The 27,902-nt window shown below is 36.0% G+C and overlaps 2 protein-coding genes across 3 annotated transcripts; both read right to left on the bottom strand.

The window, feature by feature from the left end:
• Window positions 1-207: 207 nt before the first annotated feature.
• On the bottom strand, window positions 208-3,359 carry LOC131163972 (fasciclin-like arabinogalactan protein 16). The gene is made up of 2 exons (XM_058120844.1): window positions 1,786-3,359; window positions 208-894 (listed from the first exon to the last, which is right to left on the bottom strand). The coding sequence occupies exons 1-2, from the start codon at window positions 3,092-3,094 to the stop codon at window positions 821-823; spliced, it is 1,383 nt and encodes a 460-aa protein (XP_057976827.1). The 5' UTR covers window positions 3,095-3,359; the 3' UTR covers window positions 208-820.
• Window positions 3,360-9,109: 5,750 nt separating this feature from the next.
• Window positions 9,110-27,054, bottom strand: LOC131154041 (E3 ubiquitin-protein ligase RHF2A-like). 2 transcript variants are annotated; one of them, XM_058106526.1, is made up of 11 exons: window positions 26,940-27,012; window positions 26,703-26,843; window positions 25,743-25,883; window positions 25,556-25,602; window positions 20,570-20,632; window positions 20,366-20,474; window positions 19,859-20,250; window positions 19,625-19,732; window positions 19,084-19,445; window positions 10,694-10,738; window positions 9,110-9,412 (listed from the first exon to the last, which is right to left on the bottom strand). In XM_058106526.1, exons 2-9 carry the CDS (start codon window positions 26,709-26,711, stop codon window positions 19,139-19,141), a joined length of 1,176 nt encoding a protein of 391 aa, XP_057962509.1. In that variant the 5' UTR covers window positions 26,712-26,843; window positions 26,940-27,012; the 3' UTR covers window positions 9,110-9,412; window positions 10,694-10,738; window positions 19,084-19,138. The 2 variants fall into 2 exon arrangements, with proteins under 2 accessions (XP_057962509.1, XP_057962501.1); XM_058106518.1 differs by lacking the exon at window positions 10,694-10,738 and having other exon boundaries at window positions 26,940-27,054.
• Window positions 27,055-27,902: the final 848 nt, after the last annotated feature.

The following is a 27,902-nucleotide window of genomic DNA, read 5'->3' as shown; positions in this document are numbered from 1 at the left end:
TAGTTACCTTACCTGTCTTATTCACCCCACCACCAACCATTCTTTCACATTATTATTTTTATTATTATTATTTTAAAAAGAAATAATTCAAGCACCACACCTTCTAACTTTTTTCTCCACTAATTATATACAAATATATAAATGTGAGCCACCCAATTTAAAGTCCATCCTCCATTCATCTCAATATTCATTTAATACACAGACCCAATCCAAAAGTCCATATATATATAATATGAGAAAAACAAAAAGAAGACACAGTAACTCAGAAGCAGTACAGAGATGCGAGGGGAGGAGCAGTGGATACAGCTGGCTAACTGGCTCTGGCTGTGCCCAACCAAACATATATATTCAAATATTTATATATATAATAAAATAAAAAATGGAATAACATGAAAGGTAATTACAGCAGTAACGTTTTATGTTTATAACAACGTAATGAAATGTAATGTAATGTTAAAAAACAAAAACAAAAACAAAAAAAAATTACAGTAAAAATTCCCCCCCACCCCCTCCTCCCTCTTTTTATGTAGATTTGATTCTTCTCATCCAGAAAAAGCCTGCAATATATCTGAACACTTTTCCTTCATTGCACAAATCACCCCTACCAGCAAAATGCAATATAGCATTAAGAAAATTCACCACCCCCAAAGCAAATCACACTTGCGGATTTTGAAACTCCACCTACATCAAATTTAGCGGCTACTCACCATTTCCTCTCTCCTCTCCCTCCCTTCCTCTACGCCCCCTTCCTTTTTTTTTTTGCTTCTTGTGGATAAAATTTTTTTTACAGGGTGAGTGTATGGGTTTTATTTTATTTTGTTTATTGGCAGGAAGCAAAGCGGGAGTCCTGCCCAAAAGCTCCTAGCATCGTGCATGCCGCTTCCATCAACCTCCCTGCAAATTAACCCAAACACATTAATCCTGTTGATCAATCCAAGCCCCCCCATGCATGCATTCATGTGTTATAAGCTATATAACATATAATATTGTATAGGACGATACTGATCCCTCCACAAATTTGAAAAAAAATATATATAGATTTTAAGAAAATAAAAAATATATCAAATTGATAAATAAAAAGTTCAATTTTATATATTATTAATATTTAGTTTTTTTAAAATTTTAGTCATATAAAAATAATTTTTTATTTTGAATAGAATTTAAAATAGAAGAAAAATATAATGAAAAAAAGGAATTTTCCGTCCTTTGTTCAAATAAAATCCTTTCATCCAAACACACCTCTTAAGGACTATCTTTTTGCCCTATTATATAATAATACTATGCATTCACGTGCAACAACGCTACACAAGAAAATACTGAACATTGGGGGTTGACAAAAACAGAACAAAATCAATATAATTAAGATATGATGCGGAGGTGGAGGTGGAGGTGCCAATGCCAGGCTGTTGTAGCCTATAGATATATATGCCAATGCAATTAGAGTTGAATGGGAATGGGGCATGCATCACAGCTATACACCACACTCCCCCAATATACCATATTATTCTATTCTTCTTTAGCTGTTCCCTATATTTTTTTAAAAGGAAGAAGAAGAAGAAGAAGGATGCTCATGAACCCACTAATCATTCCTAATTCCAAATCAAGAAATTAACACAAGCATGCACAAATTTTGTAATCAATTAGCAACTAATTAAAATTAAAACCCCAATTCTCAGTACCAAAACTGCAACAGCAAAAGCAAAAAATCAAAATCAATCAAAAAAAACAGGAGAAGATCATATGCAAAAAGGTACGAAATTGAAACAGTCATTAATTACTACTCACCTCTCCTCTGCTTTTTAACTATTTTGGCCGGCGCCGCCGCTTTAGTCTCCGTCTTCTTCTCCTCCTCCTCCTCCGGCGGGAACAAAACCTTATCGATGCCCTGCACCGAGATCCTCCCATCGGTGTAAATGTCCGGATCGAACAGATACGCCGCCCCATCGCCCTGCCCGAATTTCACCGACCCATCAGCCTCCTCCGCCACCACCTTGTGCGGCAGCCGCAGCGTGTCGTACTGAACCTTCCCGAACCTCTTCACCGTATTGTACATGCTCTCCTCCGTCTGGTACTCCGGCAACAAGTGGTAGTATACTATCCGCTCCGGCGCTCCCGTCTCGCTCAACTGGTCGGCGGTGAGTTGCGCCATCGCTTCGTCGTTCGGAGCCAAAACAGTGAGGACGTACCCTTCGGACACCAATCTACCCATTTCAGTGGCCAGCGAAGTCAGATTTACCAGAATATCCGCCATCTCGTTGTACCCGCCGTAATGGAGGAGGGTTTCTATGAAGTCCTTCACTTGCCTCTCGCCGTTGAAGTGTCGGTGCGCGCCGTCCGGGCCCGGCGCCGGCGCCGGAGCAATGTATGGCCCGGGAGCTATGGCGTCGTAGATCGGCAGAACCGGCGGCGCTCCAGCCGGAACCGGGGCCGGCTTCTTAAGGCGATTAGTCCGGGGGTCCACAACCGGGGCTCCCTCCGGCAGCACCGCCGCGATGGACCTGAGATTGCGACGGTGGTTGAAGTCCTCCTGCACGGCGCGAGGAATCAGGAGGCGTTCGATCCCGTGGATGACGCCGTCGGGCCTGACGATGTCGTCGGGGCGGACGACGGCGGCGAGATCCACCGACTTCTCCCCGGAACTCTTGTGCATCAGAGTGAGATGGTCGTGGCAGAGGGTCTTGTGGCGGCGGGCGGTGGCGCCGGAATCGGGCCAGTCGAGGGAGCCGATCCGATTGGGGAGAATGTGGAAAAGAAGGAGGGTCTGGAGGGAGGCGATGTTGCCTGGTTCGAGCAGGAAGCGCTTGAACTCGGGATCGAGGTTGCGTTCGAGAGCTTCGTTCCTGGGGGCGAAGATGGTGAGGTTGTGGGAGCTGACATTGTCTTCGAGGGTGTGGAGGAGGAGGGCCTTCTCGACAAGCTCGGCGAGCTCGGTGTAATGGGAATCAAGGAGGGCGACGAGGACGGAGTTGGAGTTGATTTGGCCGCCGGACGCAGTGGGCGGAGAAGAAGGCAATGCCGCCGCAGAACAGAGGGTTGAGATCAAAAAGAGTAAGAAGGCAGTAGTAGAGGAGACGCCATAGATGGGAGAACCCATGAGGATGGCGCTCGGAGAAACGAAGGTGGGAAACAACGAACAGATCGGAACTGGATGGGAATATGGAATGGAGGGGGATTGAGGTAGGCTGGTTTGTCTTTGTGTAGAATGGTTGTAGTTGGAAGAAGAAAGAGAGAGAAACTTTACTCTTTTTTTTTTTTATTTTCTGCAACGAGAGAGAGAGAGAGAGAGAGAGAGAGAGAGTTTGGTAAAAGGTTGCTTTGAGATTAAAAAAAAATTGCAGAGAGAGAGAGAGAGAGAGGGTAAACAAGTGGTGGGGCATTGGATGCTTTAAAGCAGAGAGAGAGAGGGGGAAGAGGGAGACAGGTGGAAAGGGGCAGGGAGCTTCGGACAGGCTGGGGGTTGTGGGGCCCGCAAGTAGACTGGCATTGTGAGGAGCCGCAGGGCTTCGGCTGAGCTGTAGATCATCTTGAGCCAGCATTGATTTGCGTGGGGGTGGGGGTGGTCCTGCTGCTGCTTGTCCCAATTATTATGTTTCAAGGTTGGATTTTTGCTGGACCCTGTCAAAATTAACACATTTCAAATGCATGGAATTAGAGTTTGTGAATATTACATTAAAAAAATATATAATTATTTTTAAATTATGATTCTTACATCATTACATTTTCGATATTGAGATATTTCATTCATCGATATCTTGTAATTCTTAGTGCGGTTCGAATTCTCAAACAATAGACTACACGTGGATTCTATCCCTATAAGTTACTAAGCACACTGAAAATTATAAATTCAAATAATGTAACAGCTGTATTTTGGATAACATGCAATTATTATTATTATTTGTTTATTTTTTATATTTAGATAATGTATTTAATTCTTATTAAAAAATAGAAAAAAAAAATTTATTTGTAGATGTGTCCTAATAAAATACCTAATTAGTGAATTATCATTCTTACACCACCTCAACTGTAAGTTATATTATTTTTGAGATTGTTATCTTCTTGTAGGGTCACAAAAAATATTTTTCTTACTTTTTAAAGCATAATCATTTAATTAATGTCCAAGCTCAAAAAATAAATAAAATTAGATGTAAAAATCAACTTCCTATATGATTTAATCTAATCACCTAATTATTATTTCCAACATGTGAATGCAGAGGCAAGCAAAAGTTTCAACCAAGACATAACCCCTAAATTCCAACAATCATCACATATACCTATATAATTTAGTATATAAATATATTTATTTAAATATTAAATTATTATGATGATACTTTAGGATAATAACACTTTATCATTATAACATAATACAACATTGCTTTATAGTTGATAACATAATCAAAATTTATTATTATAAGTATTGTAAAATCGTATAATAATATTTTATCAGAACTGTATAGATTACAAAATAAGAGAAAGGAAAAAAGTTTTTATTCAATATTGAATGTTATAAAAGAAATTGAGATAGACTTATAAAGGATTTTTTTATTCCATTAGTTAAAAATTGAATTTGATGGAAAAAGTAAAGCTAAATAGGTATAGAGTGGTAGATGTGGGTAAATTAATTAAGATTTTATATTTATGCTTATTTTTAGTAAAATTAAAAATTAAATATTAGATAATGTGATTGCTAAAAGCAACTATCAATTGCTAAAAATAATTGTAATTTAAAATTTGGATTCAACAACCATATTATTTTACGAGATGTATTTTCTGTAAATAGTGAATGCTTACTTAAGGTTATCATTTGATGACAAAGTCAATCTTTAAAAATTTATTTTTCCTCAAAAAATTATTTTTCACCAAGCTCTCTCTCTCTCTCTCTCTCTACCTTTATGTGGAAGACACAACTTTGTTAGAAGGGAAAATTAATATATTTCATGCGCTTGAAATGTAAATTTGCAATTGCAATAAAAGGCAATTTGATTTTGAATTATGATAATGATATCTTAGATAATATGCAGCAATTACGGAATAACATTAATTTTTTTAATTTTTTTAAAGAAAAATGCAAATATTTCTATTTTTTAGATATTATTTTTAAATTATTATCTTCTTGTCGAGTCCCTATTTTCATGTTAGGAAAAAATAATTATTTATTTATTTGTACTTTTTTCAGACAGAGCCATTTGATGTTCAAATTAGGGGTGGCAAAATGGGTTTACTACAAACTAATTCGTTTATAAATGGATCAACCCAGACCCGACCTATTTATTAAACAGGTTTGGGTCGAGTCACCTGCTAGTTGATCCGTTTAAAAATAAAATTAAGTGTTTAAAAAAAATATGTCATTTTATATGAAATGTTTAAAATTATTTTAAAATAAATAAATTATATTTTTTAAACAGGATCCGTTTATGACTCACTTGTTAAACGAGCGGGTTTGAATTTATATAATAGTCACATGTTAATAAATGGGTCAGTTCGAACTCGAATCTGTTTAACGCTGACCCATTTATGATCCGTCCGAACCCGACTTGTTAATCCATTTTGCCACCCCTAGTTTAAATCCACAAAATAAAAATTAAAAAATTTGATGCAAGAAAAACCATTAATTTTATTTTAAAATAAAGAAAACTTTTCCCCTTTCTCAATTTAGCCTCCACTGCCAAACTGTCCTCTTATGTGGATGTACCAAAATTTTACCCTTTGACTTAAAAGGGTAAAAGAGTTAATTTAATCAACCAATTTTTATTGTACATGTGAACCTAGCTAAGGATGCCCTATAAAATTATAAATTTTGACCAACAGATATGCCTCTAAAACATAATATTAATATATAAATATATTTATTTTATGACGTTTGAATATAATAATATTATATCATTACAACATCTATATTTCAACATTACTTTATACTTTTTTACAAATAATTTATTACTATAGATATGATAATTTGTGCAATAATATTTTATTATAAATTAAAATATAAAAATTTATTATTTTATTAATACTATAGCATAAAAGATAGAGAATTCCGAATATTAAATTATTAGAATAAAAATTTTCTGAGCCCATCTAGAGTCCCCCAATGTTTCAATGTTTTAGGGTATTATAATTTCAAAGATTTTAAAAATTGAATGGTTAAATACATTAAAAATTGTATGATTCCCTCAAAATAATAAATTAGTCCGTCAAATTCTAAACAAGAAGAGAAAAATTATGACATTAATTATGTATCAACTTCGTAATTAATCAAAACCTGTCGATCAAATTATTGTGGAAGAAGAAGAAGAGGGTTAATTATGGAATGCTATATTATAATTGAGTCATGCGAAAGTGAAATAAAGGTGGGTATGGGTTGGCTTGGCTTGGGGAGAGGTGGCTAAGCTTAGCTATAGCTGTTAGCTGAGGAGGATATTGGCTGAGCCAATAGAAAAAAAAAAAAAAAAAGGAATTGAGAAGACCGACCGACCGACCGACGCGTAGTGTAGCTGAGGACTTAAGATATCTAAAAGGCCAGCTGTCGGTGTCTCTCCCTCAATTCCCCATTTTCTAAGCCAAGCCAAATATCCAAAACGCGCGTTAACCTGTTACCTGTCATGCATTTATTTATTTCTACCAAAAAAATTTTATATAAAAGGAAAAATGTTTAAATATAGCGAAACGACGACGTTTACTTCAATTCCCCAGCATGCAGCATCGTTACTTCTTCACCGCTGCCAGCCTGCCACGTGTTATGTGAAACTACAGCACAGCACTCGTACATGTGTTACACTAGATTACAGCACTTATACAGGTTGTATACTTGTATACATATAAAGAGAGAGAGACAGAGAGAGAGAGAGAATTTTTAAATTATGGTTCATGTTTTATATATAATCAAATTTTTACTAAAATATCGTATTAGTAATTTCTAAATTATTGACTAATTTTTATATTTATATCCAAATTTTGCTATTATACAAAACTCATTTAGTAATTTAAGGAGTGAGTACTCGCGAGACTTACTCAATAGTATGAGAACAAGTATACAATTTAGTAAGTAGTGACTATTTGAGCAATCTGGTTAGATACAATGGCAGTTAGTATAGAGTTTTATTCAAAACATCCAATTGAAATTAATGATAGGTCAAAATTGAAACCATTTGAAAAGTTCGTGACTAAGGGCAAGACAAATTGAAACTCAAGAATGAGGGTGAACAACGGGCATAGTTTGAAGATTATTAATGTAATTATATTTACACATATATTGGTACTACATACCAAGCTCGAGTTTCTCGATTTTCCAAAGAGAAGATCGGGGTTCAATTCGTCCAAGTATGGGGGGTATCGATGCTTGTAGAAATACTCATAAATGGCCATCCCTACCAAAAAACAAATAAATATAATATTGGGGGCTACATGTAACCAAAAGTGCAAGCTAAAAATAAGCTTGCTAGTGTTGACATCTGACCAACTCCAACCCTAAGCTACTTCTACTTCTCCAAAAAGCTCCATACAATGATTGGTGTGCTCTTGTTGGTCCTTTGCAATAATTTGTCACTAAGACAAAAAGATGGTGTGGTCAGTGGTCATGTGAATGCTGGGGTAGCCAATTAACAATATAATTTCGAGCGCACAAAGATTTCAACCTTCTTTGCTTTTAGTTCAACTTTCAAAGATGCACAACATGTAGGTGGATGGATGGGTAAAAGCTAAGTTATGCACAATTCCCTTTTCTTTTCTTTTTTAAATATGAGTTGTTTTATCTTTAATTATTTTTATTGAATATTTATATTCATCACGTTGTTTAAAATTGAAAATTCTATGAATGGATGGTGATGGTAAAACATTTTTGAAGAAGAAAAGATAGAAGCCTTCTACCCGTGGCAATGTCAGGATGATGGAGTAAGCATGAATATGGTATGATCCCTGACCTACTAAGAAATTAATGACGCCAAGGTAGATTTGGATGCACCACCTAAGTCACAAACTGCATGGAAAGATTTGGCCAGATTTTTTCCTTTTTCTTTTTTTTCTTTTGGAGGGACATAAAGGGAAAAGGATAAATCCTATGTTTTGTGGCGTGGGGCAAGTTCCTGGGAAAATATCAGATTTAGATTTGCCTATAATGTTTGGTGTGTGGGAATGAAGTCAATTAAAGGGTGGGTAACATGGTATTTAAAATTTATATACCGGATCCATGGGGGTGTGTAAAAAGGCTGAATTAATGACGTCGAAACTCATTATTTCACGATATCTTTCCGACCTATTCCACACATGCTGCTAAAAGCAAAAATTTGTTTTAAAATGGTTTAAAAATTAAGAAAAATCAAATGTAAATAAGTCGAAAATCTAAATCCATATATGTATTAATGGCTTTTTGGATTTTTTTTTGTTTTCTTTCTTACTTCCCTAAATAACAAACCTGAAAAGTGATTTCCTTTATATTTTCATCATTGTCCTAGATACTGGTTCCACGTTTCAACGAACACAGGGCGGGAGAAAAAGGGGAGGGTTCATTTGGATCAAGAATTTTACTTGAAAAAAAAAGGGGGGGGAGAAAGGAAAACAAAAAAGAAACTCACTTTTCAATATATTTTCCTCATATATTTTTAAAAATAAAATTTTAATTTAAAAAACTAAATAGTTCAATGGGCTGTAAGACAAGGTCTAAAATTTGTGGGTCATTATTTCTATATTTCTTATGTCCCTTCCTACTTGCTCGATAACAACAAATACAAATAAATTGCTGAACATTTCATTTCTACCAAGACATATGAGATACAATACCTTCTTATATTGGAGCCAGCTAAGAATCCAACTCTCAGATAATTTTCCAATAACTAAACCAGTGCCAAAAACCAGTGTGGAGTCTCTGCACTTGCAATGACCCTCTAAATTTCCGGTAAGAGCAGAAGACCTGTTCTTTTCAAATTTCAATAAATTAGAAAATGACCCACTACCCACTTGATGCAACTCCAGGCCTATTAATGTATGTTTGGGAGTGAATTTAGACGTACTTAAATTTTGCATAAAAATAATACAAAATTATATTACATTTTATTGCATTTCACACAATGTTAAATTTAATGTTCAAATTTTATACTCCCAAGCATAGCACAAGCGTATATTTAAGCAACTTTTTTTCCCTTGGCATACTTGCAATCAACACACAAATCGTTTAGTCATCAAGAACATGGTTCGATATATTCGGGATATATGCGGCACCAAATCTGTATCATATACAAATTTACATGCACATCTGTAAGCCTGTCATGAGGGAAGCCCCCTCTTTCGGACTTTCCCCTCGCACTTATTTGGATTCAGAGCACAATCTCTTAAGGCACTCGCACATTATAACGCTCAACCAAAATACAAAGCATCTTGTCCTCAGCATGTCATATCTGGAGAGAGGCGAAAGCTAGCCAACAACCTGAAAATCCCAAAAAATTATATCAGCAAAGATGTTGAACATGCAGGGAAAAAAATGGCTATATAAAATAACAAGATCCCAATACTTCTTTACGCCTTTATAGCCACTTCTATGGCTTGACGCTGCCCTGTCCTAGCCATGGTTTCCACAAATCATACATTGTAATGGGAACATTCCCAAATTCTAAACCGAGTACATTAGCATCGAGCAGGATGGTGTCCGCCTGTCCGGGGACAGCATACCAATTATTGAATATGCCTATTATTCATACAAACACAGCTTTGAATCTTAACAGTAAGCAGATTTAGTGATTTATATCCCTTCCCCGCAAGATGAAGAAATAGAACCACTCATTCATAGCCAAGCCAAACATCACCCCAACCTACTCAAAAAATAAATAAATAAAAATAACATACGCACACACACAGACATACTCTCTAGAAAAACACATGGCTGCACTATTCCAACACTCTTGAATGGACTGTAGTCGGGCCTTTTTTCTGCATTATTATCAATATGGAAAAGGTAGAGGTACTTGATCCACTGTCAACTCCTGAAGGAATAGGGTGATGCTTATCTCACATTCTCATTTGCTGTTACCATTTATGTTCTTAGTAAGATGATGGGCAGGGTATTATATAAAGGTTTAGTGCAAGGTTTAGTGTGAGGTTGTCTTCCTGTTGGGAGTGACGAGGTGGTTGCTTCTTATTTGCAAATTGCAGATGATACTATTTTCTTCCATTGTCCCAAACATAACAAGTTTTTGGGAAGAAAGAGACAGCTAAGGTGCTGTTGAATAGCGCAGCTTTTGCAAAATTTCGATGTTTGTAGATGGAGAGGAATGCTCAGATTTTTAAGGATCCTTTCTGACTTCATGCTTAATTCAGGAGGACACATTTGTTTCTCTTGATTCCTTGCAGCATTGGTTTGAGAGTTTCAAGAGTGTACCTCACTACCTCTCACTGGGATTGGATAGATGCTCTGCAGTGATGACTTGTTTACTTTGTATATTTTTTTGTATATTTTAGTCTTTTTTTTACCCCCGTTACTTAGGAAGAATGGAGGATGCCTTATCCTCCTGCCTGTATATATTTTTACTTTTCAATAAACTTATAGTTCTAGACCAAAAGAACAGTCAAGAGTCAATTTGTTCTCTAGAAACGAGATTCATCCTAAACAATAAAATACAACTTTATATGTGCTATATATAATTAATGATAATCACTAACTGAATCATGTTGTTTTACATGGATAGACAAAATCAAGGAAAAGAATTCAAACCATGGTAAAGCCTTCCCTCTGAGACAGGTGACAATGCTCCAATTCCTAAATAAAAATGGAAATGCTTGTAAACAAAATGATGAGCAAACAAATAATTAAAAAAGAAAAGAAAAGAAAATAGGTGGAGCAAGGCAAAAATGCTCCAATTGCTAAAAGATGGAATTGATAGATAGGTCCTTGTTAGGAGTGTCTAGGAAGTATTGGGAGCGTCATCCTTCTTTTAATGCATCAGGACAAACTTGTATGATAGGATAGTAGGTGTTCTCTTAGAATTAATAGTCTTTCTATGTCCTTGACTCTTTTTTTTCTGGTTAGTTTTCATTGGGAAGGATCAATGGTCAGTTTGGTCAGTTTATGGGCCATCTAGGTATTGTCTTATAGATCTTTCTTTCTTCTAGGACGAGCTCTTCTATTTGTTTGGTTTTTGTGCCTATAATTGGGCTATAGGGAGTTAAATGTTGGAAATGCTTTACCGTTCCAATGTGACCTCTAGCATGGAGTCTCTTGAAAATTTTGTTATAAAGTGTGGGTTGATGGATTTCTAACCTTGCCATGTGGTAGAACGCCTTTCCCAACACTTCACACTAGGTTCTAGTTAGAATGGATTCAGTAATCATTTTCCTCTTATATTAGAATTGTCTAAAGTTAGGTGGGGTCCTACTCCATTCCAGTTCTTGTTCCTTTTGAGGGTGGGAGGGATTAAGCTTATTAAGAGACTGAAACATCTTTAAGGAGGCTTTGAAGACTTGGAATGTGGAGGTTTTAGGTTTTTTGAGGATTAGAAAGGATAACATTTTGAAGGAGATTGAAGCTACTGTCCTTGGATACTCTATTTAAGGAGATGACTTTTAAGGATGAAGATAGCATCTCTTCAGAATGATTTGGAGGAAAAGAATGTGCAAGTTACTTTCAAGAAGTGAAACACTACATTCTGTCATAGGGTACAAAATGGCAGGGCGAGGTAAAAAATGCTTAAAGAATTGGAAAGTAGTGGAAAGATGTTAGGGATTCAAAGTTGATTAGTGGCTTTTCTAAGAACCTTTTATCGAAGGAGGTTGAGGCTAGACCCATGGTAAAAGGAGTGGATTGGTGTCTTATTTCAAGCTATAAGTTTGTGTGGTTGGAGAGGCCTTTTGAGGATGATTTTGGGATGGAGGGACAAAGCACCAAGGACACATGAGTTTAATTTAGCTTTCTTTTATCAGTATTGGAGTGTGGCTAAATATAACTTATTGAGAGCTTTTCAGGAATTTTATGGTAATGGGGCAACTCACAAACGTATGAACTAACATTTATTAATAAAGTACATAAGAATGACCATTCTATAAGGGTGGACAATTTTAGACCTATTAGTTTGACCATTAGAGTATATAAAATTAATGTTAAGGTCCTAGCCTATAGATTGAGAGAGATTTTAGATAACATCTCCAGTTCGCAGCCAGCTTTTGCTGGAGAGACAGATCTGGGATATTGTTCCTGTCGGTAATGAGGCTGCTGACAATGTTAGAAGGAGAAACAGGAAAGACCTAAGATTTGAGTTAGGGTCAGGTGGGAGTTTTTAGGATACAGAAGGAAGGGTTTTGGTTCGAGATGAAGGAGTAGATTGATGTTGCCTTTGTGCTGATTCTTTTCTGTGATTACCAATGGAAAACTTAAGACATGTTTTACGGCCTCTAAGGAGTGAAAAGAGGGGATCCTTTGTCTACTTTTCTCTGTATCCGTTAGCTCTGACTTTAAAGTAGGATGGTTGATAGGGTTGTAGGAGTTTTGTTTAACATCCTTCACTACAGAGGTTGATGTGATTATATTGCATTTGAAGTTTGCAGATCAAAACATATTTTTTACCCTGATGATAGATCCTCTCCCTGTAATATTCTTACTATGTTGCTGGTTTTTTAGTTTGTGCCGAGTCTAGGTGCTATTAATACAAGGCCCAAAGGTACTAATTTTGCTACTCTAGCAGGCTGTGAAGTTCTGCTGTGATCCAGGACATATCCAGGAGTTCCTTTACTTTGATCCAGGCTTTTCTTCTTCCACCCCTTAATTTTCAGTCTATGTTTAAGGTTTTTGTAGGGGTGGACAGTACTTCGGAGAGAGTTACAAAAGAATTTCTTTGGTAGGGTGTGCGTGAGAGAAGAAATCATCTGGTAAGTTGGGACTAGGGAGATTATTTGTAGGCCTAAAGCTAAAGGGGTAGGCAGGGTCTAGTTCTCAAGAAATTAGTGTCGAAGAACATCACCCTGATGGGAAAATGGATATGGCATTTCCCTCCGAAAACTAATTCTCGTCAGCCTAAACTAATGGATAATAAATTTAGCTTACAGGAAAATGGATGGATACTAATGCTGAAATTAGAGTTTCTCATGGAAGCTTCTGGAAATTCTTCTCACTGATTTCACATCTTTTCTTTCAATGTATTAGATATGAAGTGGGGATGGTTTTCATGTTTGTGGAAGGAATTTTGGTTGGGGGATATTTTTATTCTGGTGCTTTTCCTTCTCTTTATCGCCTCACCATATGTCATAATGAACCTATTTCCTCCTTGAATCTTGATGAGGATTGTGTTTCATGGGATTTTTATTTATGCAGTAATCTCAATGGAAGGGAGAACTAGAAGTTACTTTCTCAATTAAAATTCACAAAGAAATAATTCTTACATGGCTTTGACACACTATTAGTCTATTTATAAGAAAGCCTAAATTACAAGAAGTTACACAAACCCTGGAGATATATGAAATTACAAATGAACCCTAAGAAGACACATCTACTACAAACCAACCCCCAAATATACATTAGCCTACTACTAATTAAACAAACATATTTGGGTTTAGGATTCAACAATCCCTTGTCCCTATTGGAAATTGGTCTCCAAATTGGGCCAATGCAATCCATCCAATTACCCACTTCCCACCCTACATTGATTCCCTCCTCCTAAAAAGAACTCAAACAGAGGGAAGGCACCAAGTAGCCCATCACCATGAACAGAATCATCTTGACTCACAAGAAAGGGACCATAGTGCACTTCAATTTAGTTAATGGAAGAACTTGAGATGGCATCAACTTAAACTTCTCATTGATGGAGATGGTATACGAATTTTCACAGGTGTATCATGTTTAACCCTTCTAACCATCACGGTTGGCCTAAAAGGGTATGACAAATCTTGACAGGAAGGATATCACGCTACAGTGTCTCCATAATTTAACCAATCTTGAAGGTAAGCAAGCAATGCTCATAGATATTCAAGTTGTTACAGTTCACCAAGAAAAAAATGCATGTATCAGGATGAGGTTCTAAATTTAACATTTTCACTGCTTCTTTAGAAACTACACTTTTACAACTACCAAGATCAACAATCAAAGTACAAAGTTGTGACAAATCACCTAAATCTGAAAGATGTTGGTACACCTCCAATCTTCTTGCTCTTCAACTTTGTGGGATGAGCGAATAGGTCAAAGAACTAAACAATTTTTCACATTTCCATCCTCATATAAGTGACTAGGAGCTTCTGTTTCATCTTTAATTACTAGGATGCATCATCATTATCTTCCTTTTCTGCAATTTCCATGACCTGGTCAGGACATTGTGCAGTTTGATGCCCAAAATCCTAAAACTTTGACCTTAGAAGCTGCTCTGAAATGCTCAGGACTGTTCCAAGGGGTAGTAGTCTGAACACTCCTTTACCTAACTGCTCAGCTGACTCTCACACATAACTCCACTAATAGTCTACTCATATCACAGGGTTGATGTAGCACAAGGAGGATTACACTGCATATTCTCCTTAATCCAAGTGACAACTTCAACTGCATCACCAGCAAGCTTGGAGGCAATAGCTGGCTTCTAAAAAGCTATCATCACATCCTCTTTCCATTCTATGTTGCCGAGAAGCCAAATGATACAACCTACTAGCATAATCTGCCACTGTCCTTGTTCTTGCTTGAAATCAAACAGCTGCAGATGAACACACTGCCATTAATTCGAAGGTACAAATTGCCCATGCATAACTTGCTTTCTCTCCTTCCATGTTCTAATATCACTAAAATTTTTTTTTTTATAACAAAAGAAGAGATTTCATTGATAACAAAAAGGAGAAAAAGACTTCTCCCATCATAATCCAGGAAAAAATGAACTAATAAAACAAAAAAACTGGAAAAAATCAGAGGAAAAGATTCCTCCATTCTCGCTGAACCTCCAAAAAGCCAACTTCCTTAAAGCAACTGAAACCAACACACCGTAAAGAGGCCAGGTATTGAATCTTCTCCCAGATCAGCTGCCAATTCAATTACCTCCCTGAAAAAAAAAACCATGCAGTTATGCTCCAACCATAATCACCACAACACTGCAAAAAAAGTTGTATTTCCAAAGTGCAGCCCTATCTTTCCTTCTTCCAAACCCCTCAAAAGAAATAGACAACATTCCATAATAGTTTGAAAAACAGTATCGATGTGCCATTGTTAACTGAACCTTCTTTCATTTTTAACATTTCCAGAGGCTCACCCAATACCAATGAATCTTCTAAACATCTTCTTCTTCTAAAGTATTACCTTCCTATATGGATGATTGAATCAATCAGATTCCTACTTCAAATATTGGCTCTCCTGGCTCAGTTAAGAGGGATCATGCAAAGAACAGGTTCCAATCCACCAAATTTGAGCAGTTCCCTTCACTTTCAATTCAGCTAAATATAACTTTCGGACCTCATTCATGTGATACCATCAGAAATAATAGTCCAAAGAATACACCCAATCATCAAATCATTAGGAGAACCATCACCATTAAAATATAAAACTTCCAACTTTCCCTAATTCAAATGATCACTTTAGCCTTCACACAACTCAAATGAATGAGAAGCAACAACAGCCATGCCACTTTCTTGTTTGATAGGAAAATCAATGACCCAATTCTCTGAAATTGGTCTCCAAATTGGGTCAAAATAATCCATACAATTACCCGCATCCTACATCACCTACAAGGTCAAGGCTTTTGTGTGGGTAGCCATTCTTAACAAAGACAACACCAATAATCTCTTGCACATTAGAAGGCCTTGTAAGGCTTTGCCTCTTGACATGTCTGATGTGCTATGCTAGTGATGAGTCTCATGCTCACCTATTTCTTCATTGCTCTATGGCTTGGAGTTTGTGGAATAAGCTTTTTGGTTTGTTTGGCAAATGTCGGGCATGCACTAGTTCTTTTGAGGCCTTCTTGTATTACTTCTAGAGGTTTTGAGAGTCATAAGGTGCAAGGAGGCTATGATGGTGTTCAGTTTTTGTTGTTTTCAGGATGGTCTGGTTGGAGAGGAATGCTCACATTTTTCATTTCACTCTTCACATATTCATTTGAATTGGGACAGGATCATCATCTTTTTGTATCTCTGAGGGCTTTCTTTTATGATTGTTTTGTTAGTCTTTGTACATTTTTTTATCAACATGATTGAATAGTTTTTCTAGCCTGATATATTTGTAACTTTTTTGGTTCCTTTTTTTTTTTTTTTTTTTGGGCATAGGAAGAATTCTTGTCCTCGTTGTACTCTCTACCGTCTCTCAAAAATATTTTTTTTCTTTTTTCTATCAAAAAATATAATTTTATGAAAAAAATTCAACACAAACTACAGCTCAATGAACCTCAAACCTACTATTTGAGGTCAAAAATGAGAATCATGCTTCGCAATTCTGCATCATCAAATTAATAGAAGCTACAAGAGAATGCAGAATCAGTACATCTAAGAAATAAAGGGAACAGAAAACTGAACTAACATATAAGATTCCATTTTTTATGTGCAAAGAAAGTATTTCAAGAACAAAAAATTGTGTGCATGCGCATACACACATGCGTGCGCACACAAAAAAAAAAGAAGCCGAATTTCTATGAAGATCTAAAAATAAAGAGTCCCAAATTGTAGTAATAAGAACAATAAAGTGACATCATATTGACCATAATATTCTAAGAACTTGACAATATTTCCTACATCCCCAAGTTTCCCAATTCCTTTGAATGAGAAATCCCAACCAAAGTTTAGTGACAGGGTCCATCTCAAATAATTCCCAACATGCAATACACAAGTGTGCAATTCATTCCCATTTGAGGATATTAAGGATTCGCTCCCCATATCCCAAACAACTACCTTTAGTGTTGGATACATTAAGCACACATCTCACAATCCATGGCTTAATTAAATACTTAAACGCATATATTTTGATTGCTTTTATGCCTCAAGTTGAGAAGCATTCACTCCATTTGACAAGTCATCAATTTTCCCCAACTGATTAACCATGTCTCTTTATCAAAGCAAGCTCCAACTGTTTTGGTATTCTCTATTTGCAATACCCTCATAATTTAATTTGTGATGGAATTTTCACATTTTTGTTCTCTTGTAGAAAAAAGAAAGAAAGAACACCCAGTACACAACACTCTCAAAGAAAATTGGGGATCTAGGAAGGATATGTATCCTTACCCCACATTTGGAGATGCTATTTTGGTGATGCCCTCAACCAAGTATGCATATAGCCATGGAATTAAGTTTTGTTGAAATTTCAAATTTAAGAGGGGTTCAAAGCAAAAGATATTTCCTTCTCTTTTTTTTGGCTGAACTTCAATTTTTTATTTTTTAATTCTAGAACTGAAGTCATCAAAATAATCTATACTGACATCTTAAGAATTTATAGCTTATCTCATAATGGCTTTTTAACAAATTATAATGTAGTATTAGGCTATTAGCAAATAATGATAACACATGCACACCTACACTCAAAATTTTTGAAATTATATTAGATGAAGTAATGTTACACATACCCAATTGTTTTGCAAATTATAATATATGGAAAAAATCTTGTAAAGAATATCAATTGCATCTCAAAATTGCTGTAATGACAGGATAGCAACTATGATTTGAACTACCAAGAAACTTATGTTGACTCCTATGGTTTTTGATGATAATTTTCAGAGGTTAAATATGCATGCACAGGTCTTATTATAATGATCCGGATGTTCTTTTACTTAGTTGCATGCTATGTGACGTGCAATTTATGTCCATTACTTGTAATAGGTCCATTTTCCTCAATTTATTTTAGTTTCAAACAATGCATGATCACACATATTAATATTTTTACAAATGTTAATTCAAAATTTCCACCATTGACTATTGATTTCCATTTTTTTTAAATCAAAATTAAAATTAAAACTGTCAAAAATCAGGATTCTCGAAATTTCCATGGAACTTGGGTATAGGACTTTCACCACTCAGTCCAACGCATACCAACCAAATACAACAATACAATATCCCTCTAAACAAATCCAAATACAATATACATGCAGATTTTAACAACAATAAAGAAACAAATTACAGGAAGGAGAGCTTGAAAAATTCAGAAAATTACAAATATCTCCCCATTCTAAAACCTCAATACTTCCTAAATATAAAATATTTTAACTAAAATATTTATCACATTTGTATTTGAGATGATAAGAAACGGTCTCCCTAAATCTTCTGAAAAAATGCAACACCCAGTGCACAAAGCTCCCACGCCATATGGGAGGTCTGGGGTGGGTATGATGCATGCAGCCTTACCTCCACAATTGTAGAGGCTGTTTCTGTGACTCGAACACCCTTACTATTGGGTCAAGGCCCACTAAAATCTTCTAATTAAAATATTCTTATGCTCATTACACGTCCAAAAATAGTTTTTTTCTTTTAAACTATTATCTTCACAGAAGTTAAAGAAGATGCTTTTTCACACTTCATTTTTCTGGAGCTTTGGAAACTATGCATCAGACCTCCCTGATTGGCTTGAATGTTACTTGTGACTTTTTGTTGATTTTTTGTACATCGGTTTGGAATCCCCATGGCCCTTCTAGCCAAGAGTTCTTTTTTTTGGGCAAAAGACATTGAACTCCCCTGAGGTTTAGAGAAAAGAAACGAACCTCCCCTGAAGTTTCAAAAATCCCATAGACCTCCTCTGAGGTTTCAAACATCCCACAAACCTTCCTTGACATTTGAATTTTAACACTCATCCCCTCAAAAAGCTATTCTTTTTGCCGAATATAAGGGGAGTTCATTGTCTCTTTTTGGCAAACCTCAGGCGAGGTCTGTGGATATTTTGAAACCACAAGGGAGGTCAGTGCCTGTCGCTGTAACCCTTTTTTTAAAGAAGAAAATATAAATATACCAGTCTTCTTCACAACCAGGAAGAAGATTTATTTAGGATACATGTGAACATATGATTGCTGAATTAGCCCCCACCAGTCTTCTAAACGGAGTTACTTAGAATACACGTGAAGAAATGGTTGCTGAATTGAAATCAGCACCCCAACCCCCACAAAAAAAAAAAAGGGAAAATGGAAGAAGAGGTTGCGGAAAAATATAAGAGCAAATCCATATACCAATATCAAGACTCACCTTCAAAGATGAAATGCTGAGGATAGAAGGACATGCTGAAACAATTCTCAACAGCTCAATTTGAAACCGAGCTAGCAGGACAAGCTGGTTTATCGCGATCATTTAGAGAGTTTTCACCATGAGTCTCTGCATTATTCCGGTTGTTCTGCTCAGCAGCTGAATCAGCGCGGTGATCCAACACGGTAGCACAGCCAGCTGCACTAGTTTCTCTCATTTCAAGGCGCTCCACCATGCGAGATACACTAGCAATTCCAGCATTCACTTCCTTCCGAACTTCAGAACCAATATCAGCCACGGATGTGCTACGAGAAAAGAGCTTCTCCTTCCACCCTCTCGTACTCTTTGAAATTGACTCTTTGTATCTGACATTTTTTTTGCCACAGAAAACATGATTGATTTAGAGGATTCAGGGGGGGAGAAAAGAAACACAGAAGAAAAAAAAAAAGAATAAATAAACAACAAAAATATGTCACACCCACTAGGAATCACCCACTAGGAAGTTAGGAGTAATTGGGGGAAAAATCTTCCATGTGGCTTATACCTCATTGAGACTGCATTAAATCGAGATTTTAGAGAATCTGAAAATGACTGGAATTCTGACGGTCCAGCTCTATCTTGATTTTGGAGCAATGATTGATTAGCAGAGCTTCTATTAACAGGAAATAAATAATTTGAATAAATAAATATTTGCATACACAAAAAAGAAAGTGCATAAAAAGCACCTGATCAAAAGCCAAAGTCAATAACAATCCACAAATGAGAATAGCATAACTACCGATTACTACTAGAATTTCCTTGTTGATTTGCCAATATGACCCTAGATCCAGATGCTGAAGCAGAAATTTGATCAGCTTGAACAGAAGGAAACTGTGGTGTCAGCTGTGATGGGCCATCACTACCAGATGTCAGTTGAACAGATGGACTGGCAACAGTGATCATGGCCGGTTCAGCTTCGCCTTCCACCTGACCCAAAGAGGCAGAGAGAGGACCAGCAGGAGGTGCATTAGGACTAGTTGAAAATACCAAAAAGTGCGGATGGCCATTGGCAGATGATCGACTCCTCTGGCCATCCCTCCTGGCAATGTGCTGAGCCCTTCCCATTGCAGCAGCAGCAAAGTGCTGTAAAATCCGTTCTTCAAGTTCAGCATCATTTGCACCCACTGGCAACTGCATTACCACAAGATAAAGCACATAAGAAAATGATGGCCCAGCTTCTAATTTTTGTTTATTGGCCAAACCGAAATAAATTAACAATCCTAGCTGATGCTGATTAACAACTGACATGCTGTAATTCAAAATCCCCAAGTGTGGGATGATGAAATATCGTAGCATTTCTTGGTGGAGTAAATCTAAGGCTCCTCTCCTGTTCCACAGCCTCAAGCAACTCTTGACTGTCACAACATGCAGAACATGTAAATCCATCAAAGCAATAAAGATTGATAATCAAAAAGCAGAAAATTAAATAACAAAAACAGCCAAATTGAACCTCGTGGGATCCTTCAGGCTAACGGATTGCCAACACATAGGACATTGAGAGCTTCTCTGGCACCTGTGAAAATGAATTAAGAGTACACTTTTTAAGTTTAATATCCCCACTTAAACAAGTTTTAAATCAGCAGGGTATTTAGCCCTCAATTCAATATCTGATAAGAATCCAAATTTGGTCATCAGATAAGCATCAAATCAATTTCAGATAAGACCATTCTAATCCACAAAGCACTTTACCAGTTCTCTAAATGCCAAATAAAGTGTGTAATGTACATAATTACTTATAAATAAATAATATTAAGTTATTAAAAGTTTTCCTTTTCAGGCCAATGGAGGGCCTAATCACACAACAAGAAAACAAAGAAAAAGAAAAGTACACAGGGATCAAAGTAGGAAAGGTCATTCCACAAATATCTTGGAGTGAGATCTGGAGGATTACTCATGGGGCACATGAGATCTCATTAAAAAACCCGCTCATGATGTTTTTATACATAACCAGTCCCTTCTAATAAGGTCCCAACATCCATTAAAAACATTTACATGGGGTGAGAGGAATCCATGATCTTGGATGGGCATTAGAGAGCCACAGAACCATGGAAGAATCCATCATGAATCATGATAATAACCCTTCAGAAGCCACTCTCCCCAGCAAGCTCCAAATCTCAAAAGCCAGGACCAGATTTTCCCACAATTTGTGTGCAGACACCAATATTCACAGCAAAACCACTTGATCACTTTCCTGATGAGTCTTTGATAACATCTGCTCAGCCACAAACCAGAGTAACCCTTAGATACATCATCAGTATTAACTTAACCAAGTCATGAGGGAGAGAAGACCACTCAATAAGCTGCTCCATTTTTGGACGTCTACCTTCAATAGAACTTACAATCCAAGGCTTCACCTGGCACACTACTTTAAGGTTTTGTATCACAATTCAGTATAAATATAACAAATTTATTAAACCAATTTTCTGAAATGCTGACATCCAGTTTTTAAAATTAACTAGAAATGCACTTGAACACTCCTAGAATTAATCATAACTACAAAAAGCTAAGATGCCAAAGCAGTTTGCATTTGTTAAAATACAACATATCTTTTATGATTCATGAGTAATAACAACCTCTGCGTGAAAATGTCCTCATCTTCCAAATGCATGCCCAAGTTTTATGATTACATCAAAACCAAATGTTTGTAGCACTAAAGAACAACAAAATGTCCCACTAAGGCCTTGACATGGTGGCAGGGTAGAGTGATGTTTGGGTTTAGGGTTAGAAAGGCCTGTTGGTAAGGCAGGGTGGGGTTTAGATTTAGGTCTTGAGTTCAAGACGTCCCAAAAAAAATGGCAAAACATCATTCAGAATAATAATTTGAAGTCAGCAAGCTTCCAGAAGACATGATTGAAAAGAAAGATCCCCAGATGATAATATTTTATGTATCTTCATTAATATTTCCATAACAGTCATGGAAAGATGTCAATCTACCTACAAAATAAAGCAAACACAGTGAACTAACAAAAGCAATAAGATATAAATAGTAACAAAGATTTTTTTTCATTGAGCTTAGTCAGATTATGGTCGCAGCTGCAAAAAGGAAACATAAATTGAAAAATAAATGTACAAAGAAAAGAATACACCAACAAAATCTAGAAAGTTATTTTTAAAAATGAAAAAAGGAACTGGGTACACAAAATGAGAAATGAGAATAGCAGCCAAGCCTATTCAGGACCAACAAATTAACAAATTAAACCAGTAGTACGGTTATTATGAAATACATAAATTCTCACTCAATGTTGGTACGTTGGAAGATGACCGAGAATCATATGGTCATATCAGAAATGGACAAAGCATACAATAAATTTCACATCAGTAACCTATCAGAATAACGTTCAGAAGTATCTCAAATTTTATGTAAACAAAGAGAAACAAATACTGCCTAAAATGCTTCAAAATTTATTAAAGAAATGCTTTAAATGCATTAGTTGTGTTTGATGTTTTCAAAATCACATTCATCCCAGTTACATTCGTGGACCTTGGAATCCAATCCCATTATTCTTGCAGTTTTTTACATCAATGCAGAAACAAATATATTAAACAACTACAGTTGCATTAACAAAACTGAGTTATTAGGTTGAAGTCAAAATTCAAAAGACAACCACATTATTTCAAACCTTAATTAAAATGAGAGTGATCTTATCAGGGTTCTAGGCAGTATGAGGGAGGAGGAGTAAACCAAAAAGGAAACTTGGATTGAACCATTAAAGAAGGTGATCACAATGCACTAGCTTTCAGAGAATATTGGCAGAGAAGGATTCATACAGTCAATCTCACATGCAGAGACTAAATGCTTCGTTGTTGACATTGTTGTAGCATTTTTTGAGGTTTGCTAAAAAGGAATAATGAATAAAATATATCAGACTTGGTCAATTGGTTGTATGCTAAGAGAACACAAGTGAAAGGTGACCTCACCATGGTTGCTCCTTGCTAATTTTGTTCTTTCTTCTCAGAGAGAGAGAGAGAGAGTGCAGTAAGGTACACAGAGGTTATACTTATACACTGAATTTTAAAAGTAATGTTGTAGTTTCACTGTATGGGTGTAAGCAGCATGGCTTCCCGAGAAAAAAGTGAATCTCAAAACACATTCAAAGACAGATTAATGGAATTACTGCCCATAAAAAGGGGAGGATTAAAGGAATTATCAATCAATGCAAACTAATTGTACGGTATATTTCACTTCTTTCCCTTCAACAAGACAATGAAAAGTGCAAAACCATGCAGAAACTTATCCCAAGAAAGTGGGACTGATTTTCCTCTCCAACCTTTCTTCAAGCCATGAAATGGCAATTGCTTTAGTGGGACCTGAGGTAATTTCAAATGAGCTCTTTGCACTTGGTTTAGTCCAACTAAAATCAACTATTTTCTAATAGAAAAGCATTTTCATTTAGAAAAGAAAGAATATAGCAGGACGATAATAACGCCTCTCAACACAAAACAGAAAAAACAATAAACAAAAACAAAAACAAAAACAAAACAAAAATAAAACAAAAAACAAATATATATATATATATATATATATATTCATATATACACAAAAAAAAGGAAAATCAGGATGATAAAGCCTACCAAATTTCTACTCATATTGAAGATCAGAGAAACCAACACTGCCAAATAATATGAACAAAAACACACAACGATGCAAAAATAGGATAATCCTGTCCCAAAACAAATATATATATTCACAATGATGAATTTTGTTGTAATTTATTGTTAGTGATGCAAAGGGAGGATTTTTATCCTCCTGTTCCATTTTCAATTTTTTCTTTTCTCTTTCTTTTTTCTGATGTACATTCCTATCTATTCGAATAAATTCTTTGTTTATCAAAAAAAAAAAAAAACACAGAATAGGAGGCAAAGTGCAATCACAGAAAATATGAGCATTTCTTAATAATAATAATAATAATAATTGCACACCAGCATAATCTCCTCACATCCTTACACCTCCCAAAACCTCTAAAAATCAATCAGCAGAAAATCTTCTAAAGAAATAGTACACATCGAACACTCTCCAAATAATCTAAAAAATTCTGCTCCACAAATTTTAGGCCAGCCAGAAAGCAACGAAGAAATAGATGAGTATAAGTCCCACCGTTGGCATAACACATCACACAAACATCAAGAGCCAGAGCTAGAGCCAGAGCCAGAGCCATAGTCAGAGCAACATAAAGTCCTCTAATCTGCATGCTACGACAATGTGCAACAGATTGTTGATGTTAACTCTATTAAGAATCTAAGATGGCCAACCAAACAAAAACCTTGACTTTAGAAGGAATCTTAGCTTTCCACAGCTAATTAACAAGAGGAAAGGAATGAGAATAACAAATCAGATAAGAATTAGAAGATTTATAAGGGAAAACACTAAAACATTCAAACTCTAGAACCTGACATTCCCAACCATATGAATAGAAATGGACCCCAACAAACCAAAATGCAAAGTGAACTCCTCAGCCTTATCATTCAAATTCCTTCAAATATGATAATTCCAAGAAACACGATCACTGTCACTAAAATAAAACAAAGAAATAAGTGTATCATGATGGAAAAATGAGAAAATTAAGAGAAGGAAAAGCAGAAGAAGCATAAATGATCTTCAATCCAAATATTGTTCCAAAATTGAAGCGACAACCATAACCCACTTCATGTTTATTGCATGGAAAAAAGGAGATACCTGTGAAATGAAATTCCATGGCTTTCGCAGGAAACTCTAGCTCTAATATTAGAATCCCACCTATTTGCTTGCAAGACAGATTTACTATTGATAACTTTATGCCAAACAGAGTTAGTTTCCACAACTAAAATTGTGTATGATTTCATGGCTTCAAAAAACTTGGAGGGAGAAATCACCAAAGACTACGAGAATCCTTTCCCAGGGTGTGTAATACTTCCCCTTACAAAACACACCAACTTAGTCACTTGGCACCATCATTTCACACTTGGCTTTATTTTTTGAACAAAAAGAATATGACCTTTGGAAACATGTTTCCCACAGTTTGCAGCAGGAAAACTTCAGTCAAGGAAAATAGCTCACTTGGGCATTGAAACTCAAAAAGCAGAAAATTTTGATTTAGATTCCATTGGAAAAATGGTCATTTGCTAAGAAAAATTTTCTTTAATCAACACCAAAACAAAGAACACAAACACACACAAAAGTTTATCACCAAAATTATTTTATATTGCTATTTCTTCTTGTTCTTATAGAGTTATAAATAATTCATCTCTAAATTTAAAAATATGATAAAAAAAAATTATATTTCTCCTTTTTTACTAAGAAATCAGGGAGCATAGGGCATAGAAAGACATGCAATACAACATGTCTCAGGGAAATCTGAAAAGAATGGATAAGTTAACAGCCTGGTGCATGCGTGGACAGTAGAAGTAAAAATATCCATAAAATGTAAAAACTGAACAGTTTAAAAAATATGGGACTAACCATTCAAGGATGCACTGAAGATGAAACTCGTGTTTGCAATTGGTCACCTACAAAACAAGAGAGCCATATTTTAGAAGGAGGTGTCTTCACAATTAAAACATTGTGTGTCTGTCTGGAAGTGCATGAGGAGGGGGGCGAAGGGCAAGAGGGGTATGATTCAAATTGGATGCACAATCAAATATGATACCGTTGAAGGATCACTTTCACAGAAAGTCTCAAGACAAATGCTGCAAGCATCATCACAAGCATCTTGTATTCCCCCTTCCACAAAAGCTGCAGCTGATGTCATGTGACTCCCATTCTTTTTGGCCTCCTCCATCCCTGGAACCTTCAAAACACAAAACCCGCAAATCTAAAAACACATACAACGCACTACAATTTAACATTCCCAGAAGCCAAAGAAATATTCAAAGATAAGAAAAGGAAAACAATGTAAGCAAAGAAAATACATTTTCTTTGATTGTCAGAACAACATTCAATAAAATGCAGAAGAAGAAGAAGAAGAAGAAGATTGATGCGTATCCCAATAATTGAAACAAGTTCGATGCGTAAATGGGACCATCTAGAACTAATTCAAGAAATGCTAGTAGAATCGCCCACGAGATCAGCAGGACAAACTATAAGCAATCAATAGTGAATGTTTATATTTACTTGCACACATCCATTCTAGTGTGCGTGTGTGGGCAGGCTTGGTGTGCACTTTCATAATATTGGAAAATGGAAAATCCTCCCGAATCGACTTCCTGACACACTTCCAGCGCAACACAGGAGGCGCTTCGTGGATAACATTATTGGGCTTCTTCAAAATAATGGAAATGGCTTCCGTTGCAATTTTTCGGACGCCATTCCCGGCAAAATGCTGAAACTTCCAGCCCTGTTAAAATCATCTTATGCAAAATCTTCAAAAACATATTAAATCGATTTTATAATCACAATGATGAGCAGAGCATAAACATACATTATCTCCTAAATTCGCCTTCAAAAACGCCAAGAGAAAAACAAGAATTCCCCCACCACACACCACTGCCTCGCCGCGAGAACAAGGACAAAAAAATCCAAAACCAAAACTGGGATAAAATAAAAATCAGCAAACACCAAAACTTTTGGGAAAGAACACCACAATGTCTGGATGAGTTATGGACTATACCTCCTCCATGAGAAATGAGAAATGGTCCCGAGAATGGATCAAGGAATTGACAAATAGACCATGAAACAAAGATCCAGCCTTGAATTCTCCTCGAAAAGAAACGCTAGAGATCCATCAATGGAGTGCAAGAGAGCCGGAACCCTAGAATTATAATTTGATGAATGAATGTTTGGGAGGAGAGAGAAAGAGAGAGAGAGAGAGAGAGAGGGAAGAAGATGCAGACACGTCGCCTATTACCTTTTTATTATCTGTATTCTATTTTTGTTGTAATTTGTGTATTGGATGTTCCTGCAAATCACCGTGTTAGGATAAATTATAGGACTTCAAAATTTATTATATTTGAAAGAAAGAATGGAATGGAATCCCTAAAATTATTGGGATTTGATTGGATTATGGATATGATGAGTTTATCCACTTGTCCTTTTTTCCTTTTTTTAATTCGGTGTTCCACCCATTGGGAAATATTTTGTTGGCAATGTATTTTTCTTCTATTTTATATATCATTTACTTTTACCATTATTGTAATGCCTCGAAAATTCTATTTATATTTTTTTTTCTATTTTACTTAATAAACTTTGATACCACAAGCTGTAAATAAAATCAACTCAGACGAGGTACCGAAAATATACCTGTTCATAAATATATATCAACTGTGCAGTGGAAAACATGGTATACCTAAATCTTATACATAATACTAGAGTCCTGCTAACTTCATAATTATATATATATATATATATCCCCAAAAATCTATAGAAATATTATAGAGACTCATACAAAATTCCTCTTCTAACTCAAACACTTACCTTACAGTTAGGGCAGTATTAAAACCTCCTCTATCTCAAAGCTCGCTCCGCTCGTCTGTCTGAGTTTTCTGAAATGTTTGAATTTTAGGATAAGACACCTTTCAGTAAGTGGGATAAATTAGCATTAGTGTGTGGCACATAGTTCTATTGTGTTATAAACATACACAGACACGTAACATATCCTCAAGTATTTGTATAGTCATTTCTATCTATCAATCGGTTTAAGGATAAAAGGTTGTGCTAAAATCCAACTGGGATCTCAAAGCTCTCTGTTGTATATACAGTTCTGCCAATCTACCCATGGAGTAGTTAACTCTAATGGGAAGAAAATGGGTAGTTTTCGTCAATTTATCAATGACTACTTAGATGGCGTTCTGTCCATGAAGTGCCGGCGGTA

The sequence above is a fragment of the Malania oleifera genome, chromosome 1, assembly GCF_029873635.1.
Source record: "Malania oleifera isolate guangnan ecotype guangnan chromosome 1, ASM2987363v1, whole genome shotgun sequence".
In the NCBI taxonomy this organism is placed as follows: domain Eukaryota; kingdom Viridiplantae; phylum Streptophyta; class Magnoliopsida; order Santalales; family Ximeniaceae; genus Malania; species Malania oleifera.
The sequence above is the reverse complement of the archived record's forward strand: the minus strand, read 5'-3'. Positions and strand labels throughout refer to the sequence as shown.

Coding starts and splice junctions, on each gene's coding strand:
- LOC131163972 (XM_058120844.1), bottom strand. CDS start 3,094: ATGGGTTCTCCCATCTATGGCGTCTCCTCTACTACTGCCTTCTTACTC. Junction 895..1,785: donor AGTTAAAAAGCAGAGGAGAG/GTGAGTAGTAAT, acceptor GTTAATTTGCAG/GGAGGTTGATGGAAGCGGCA.
- LOC131154041 (XM_058106518.1), bottom strand. Junction 25,603..25,742: donor GTGAAAGTGATCCTTCAACG/GTATCATATTTG, acceptor CTTGTTTTGTAG/GTGACCAATTGCAAACACGA. Junction 19,733..19,858: donor GGAAATTCTAGTAGTAATCG/GTAGTTATGCTA, acceptor TCCTGTTAATAG/AAGCTCTGCTAATCAATCAT.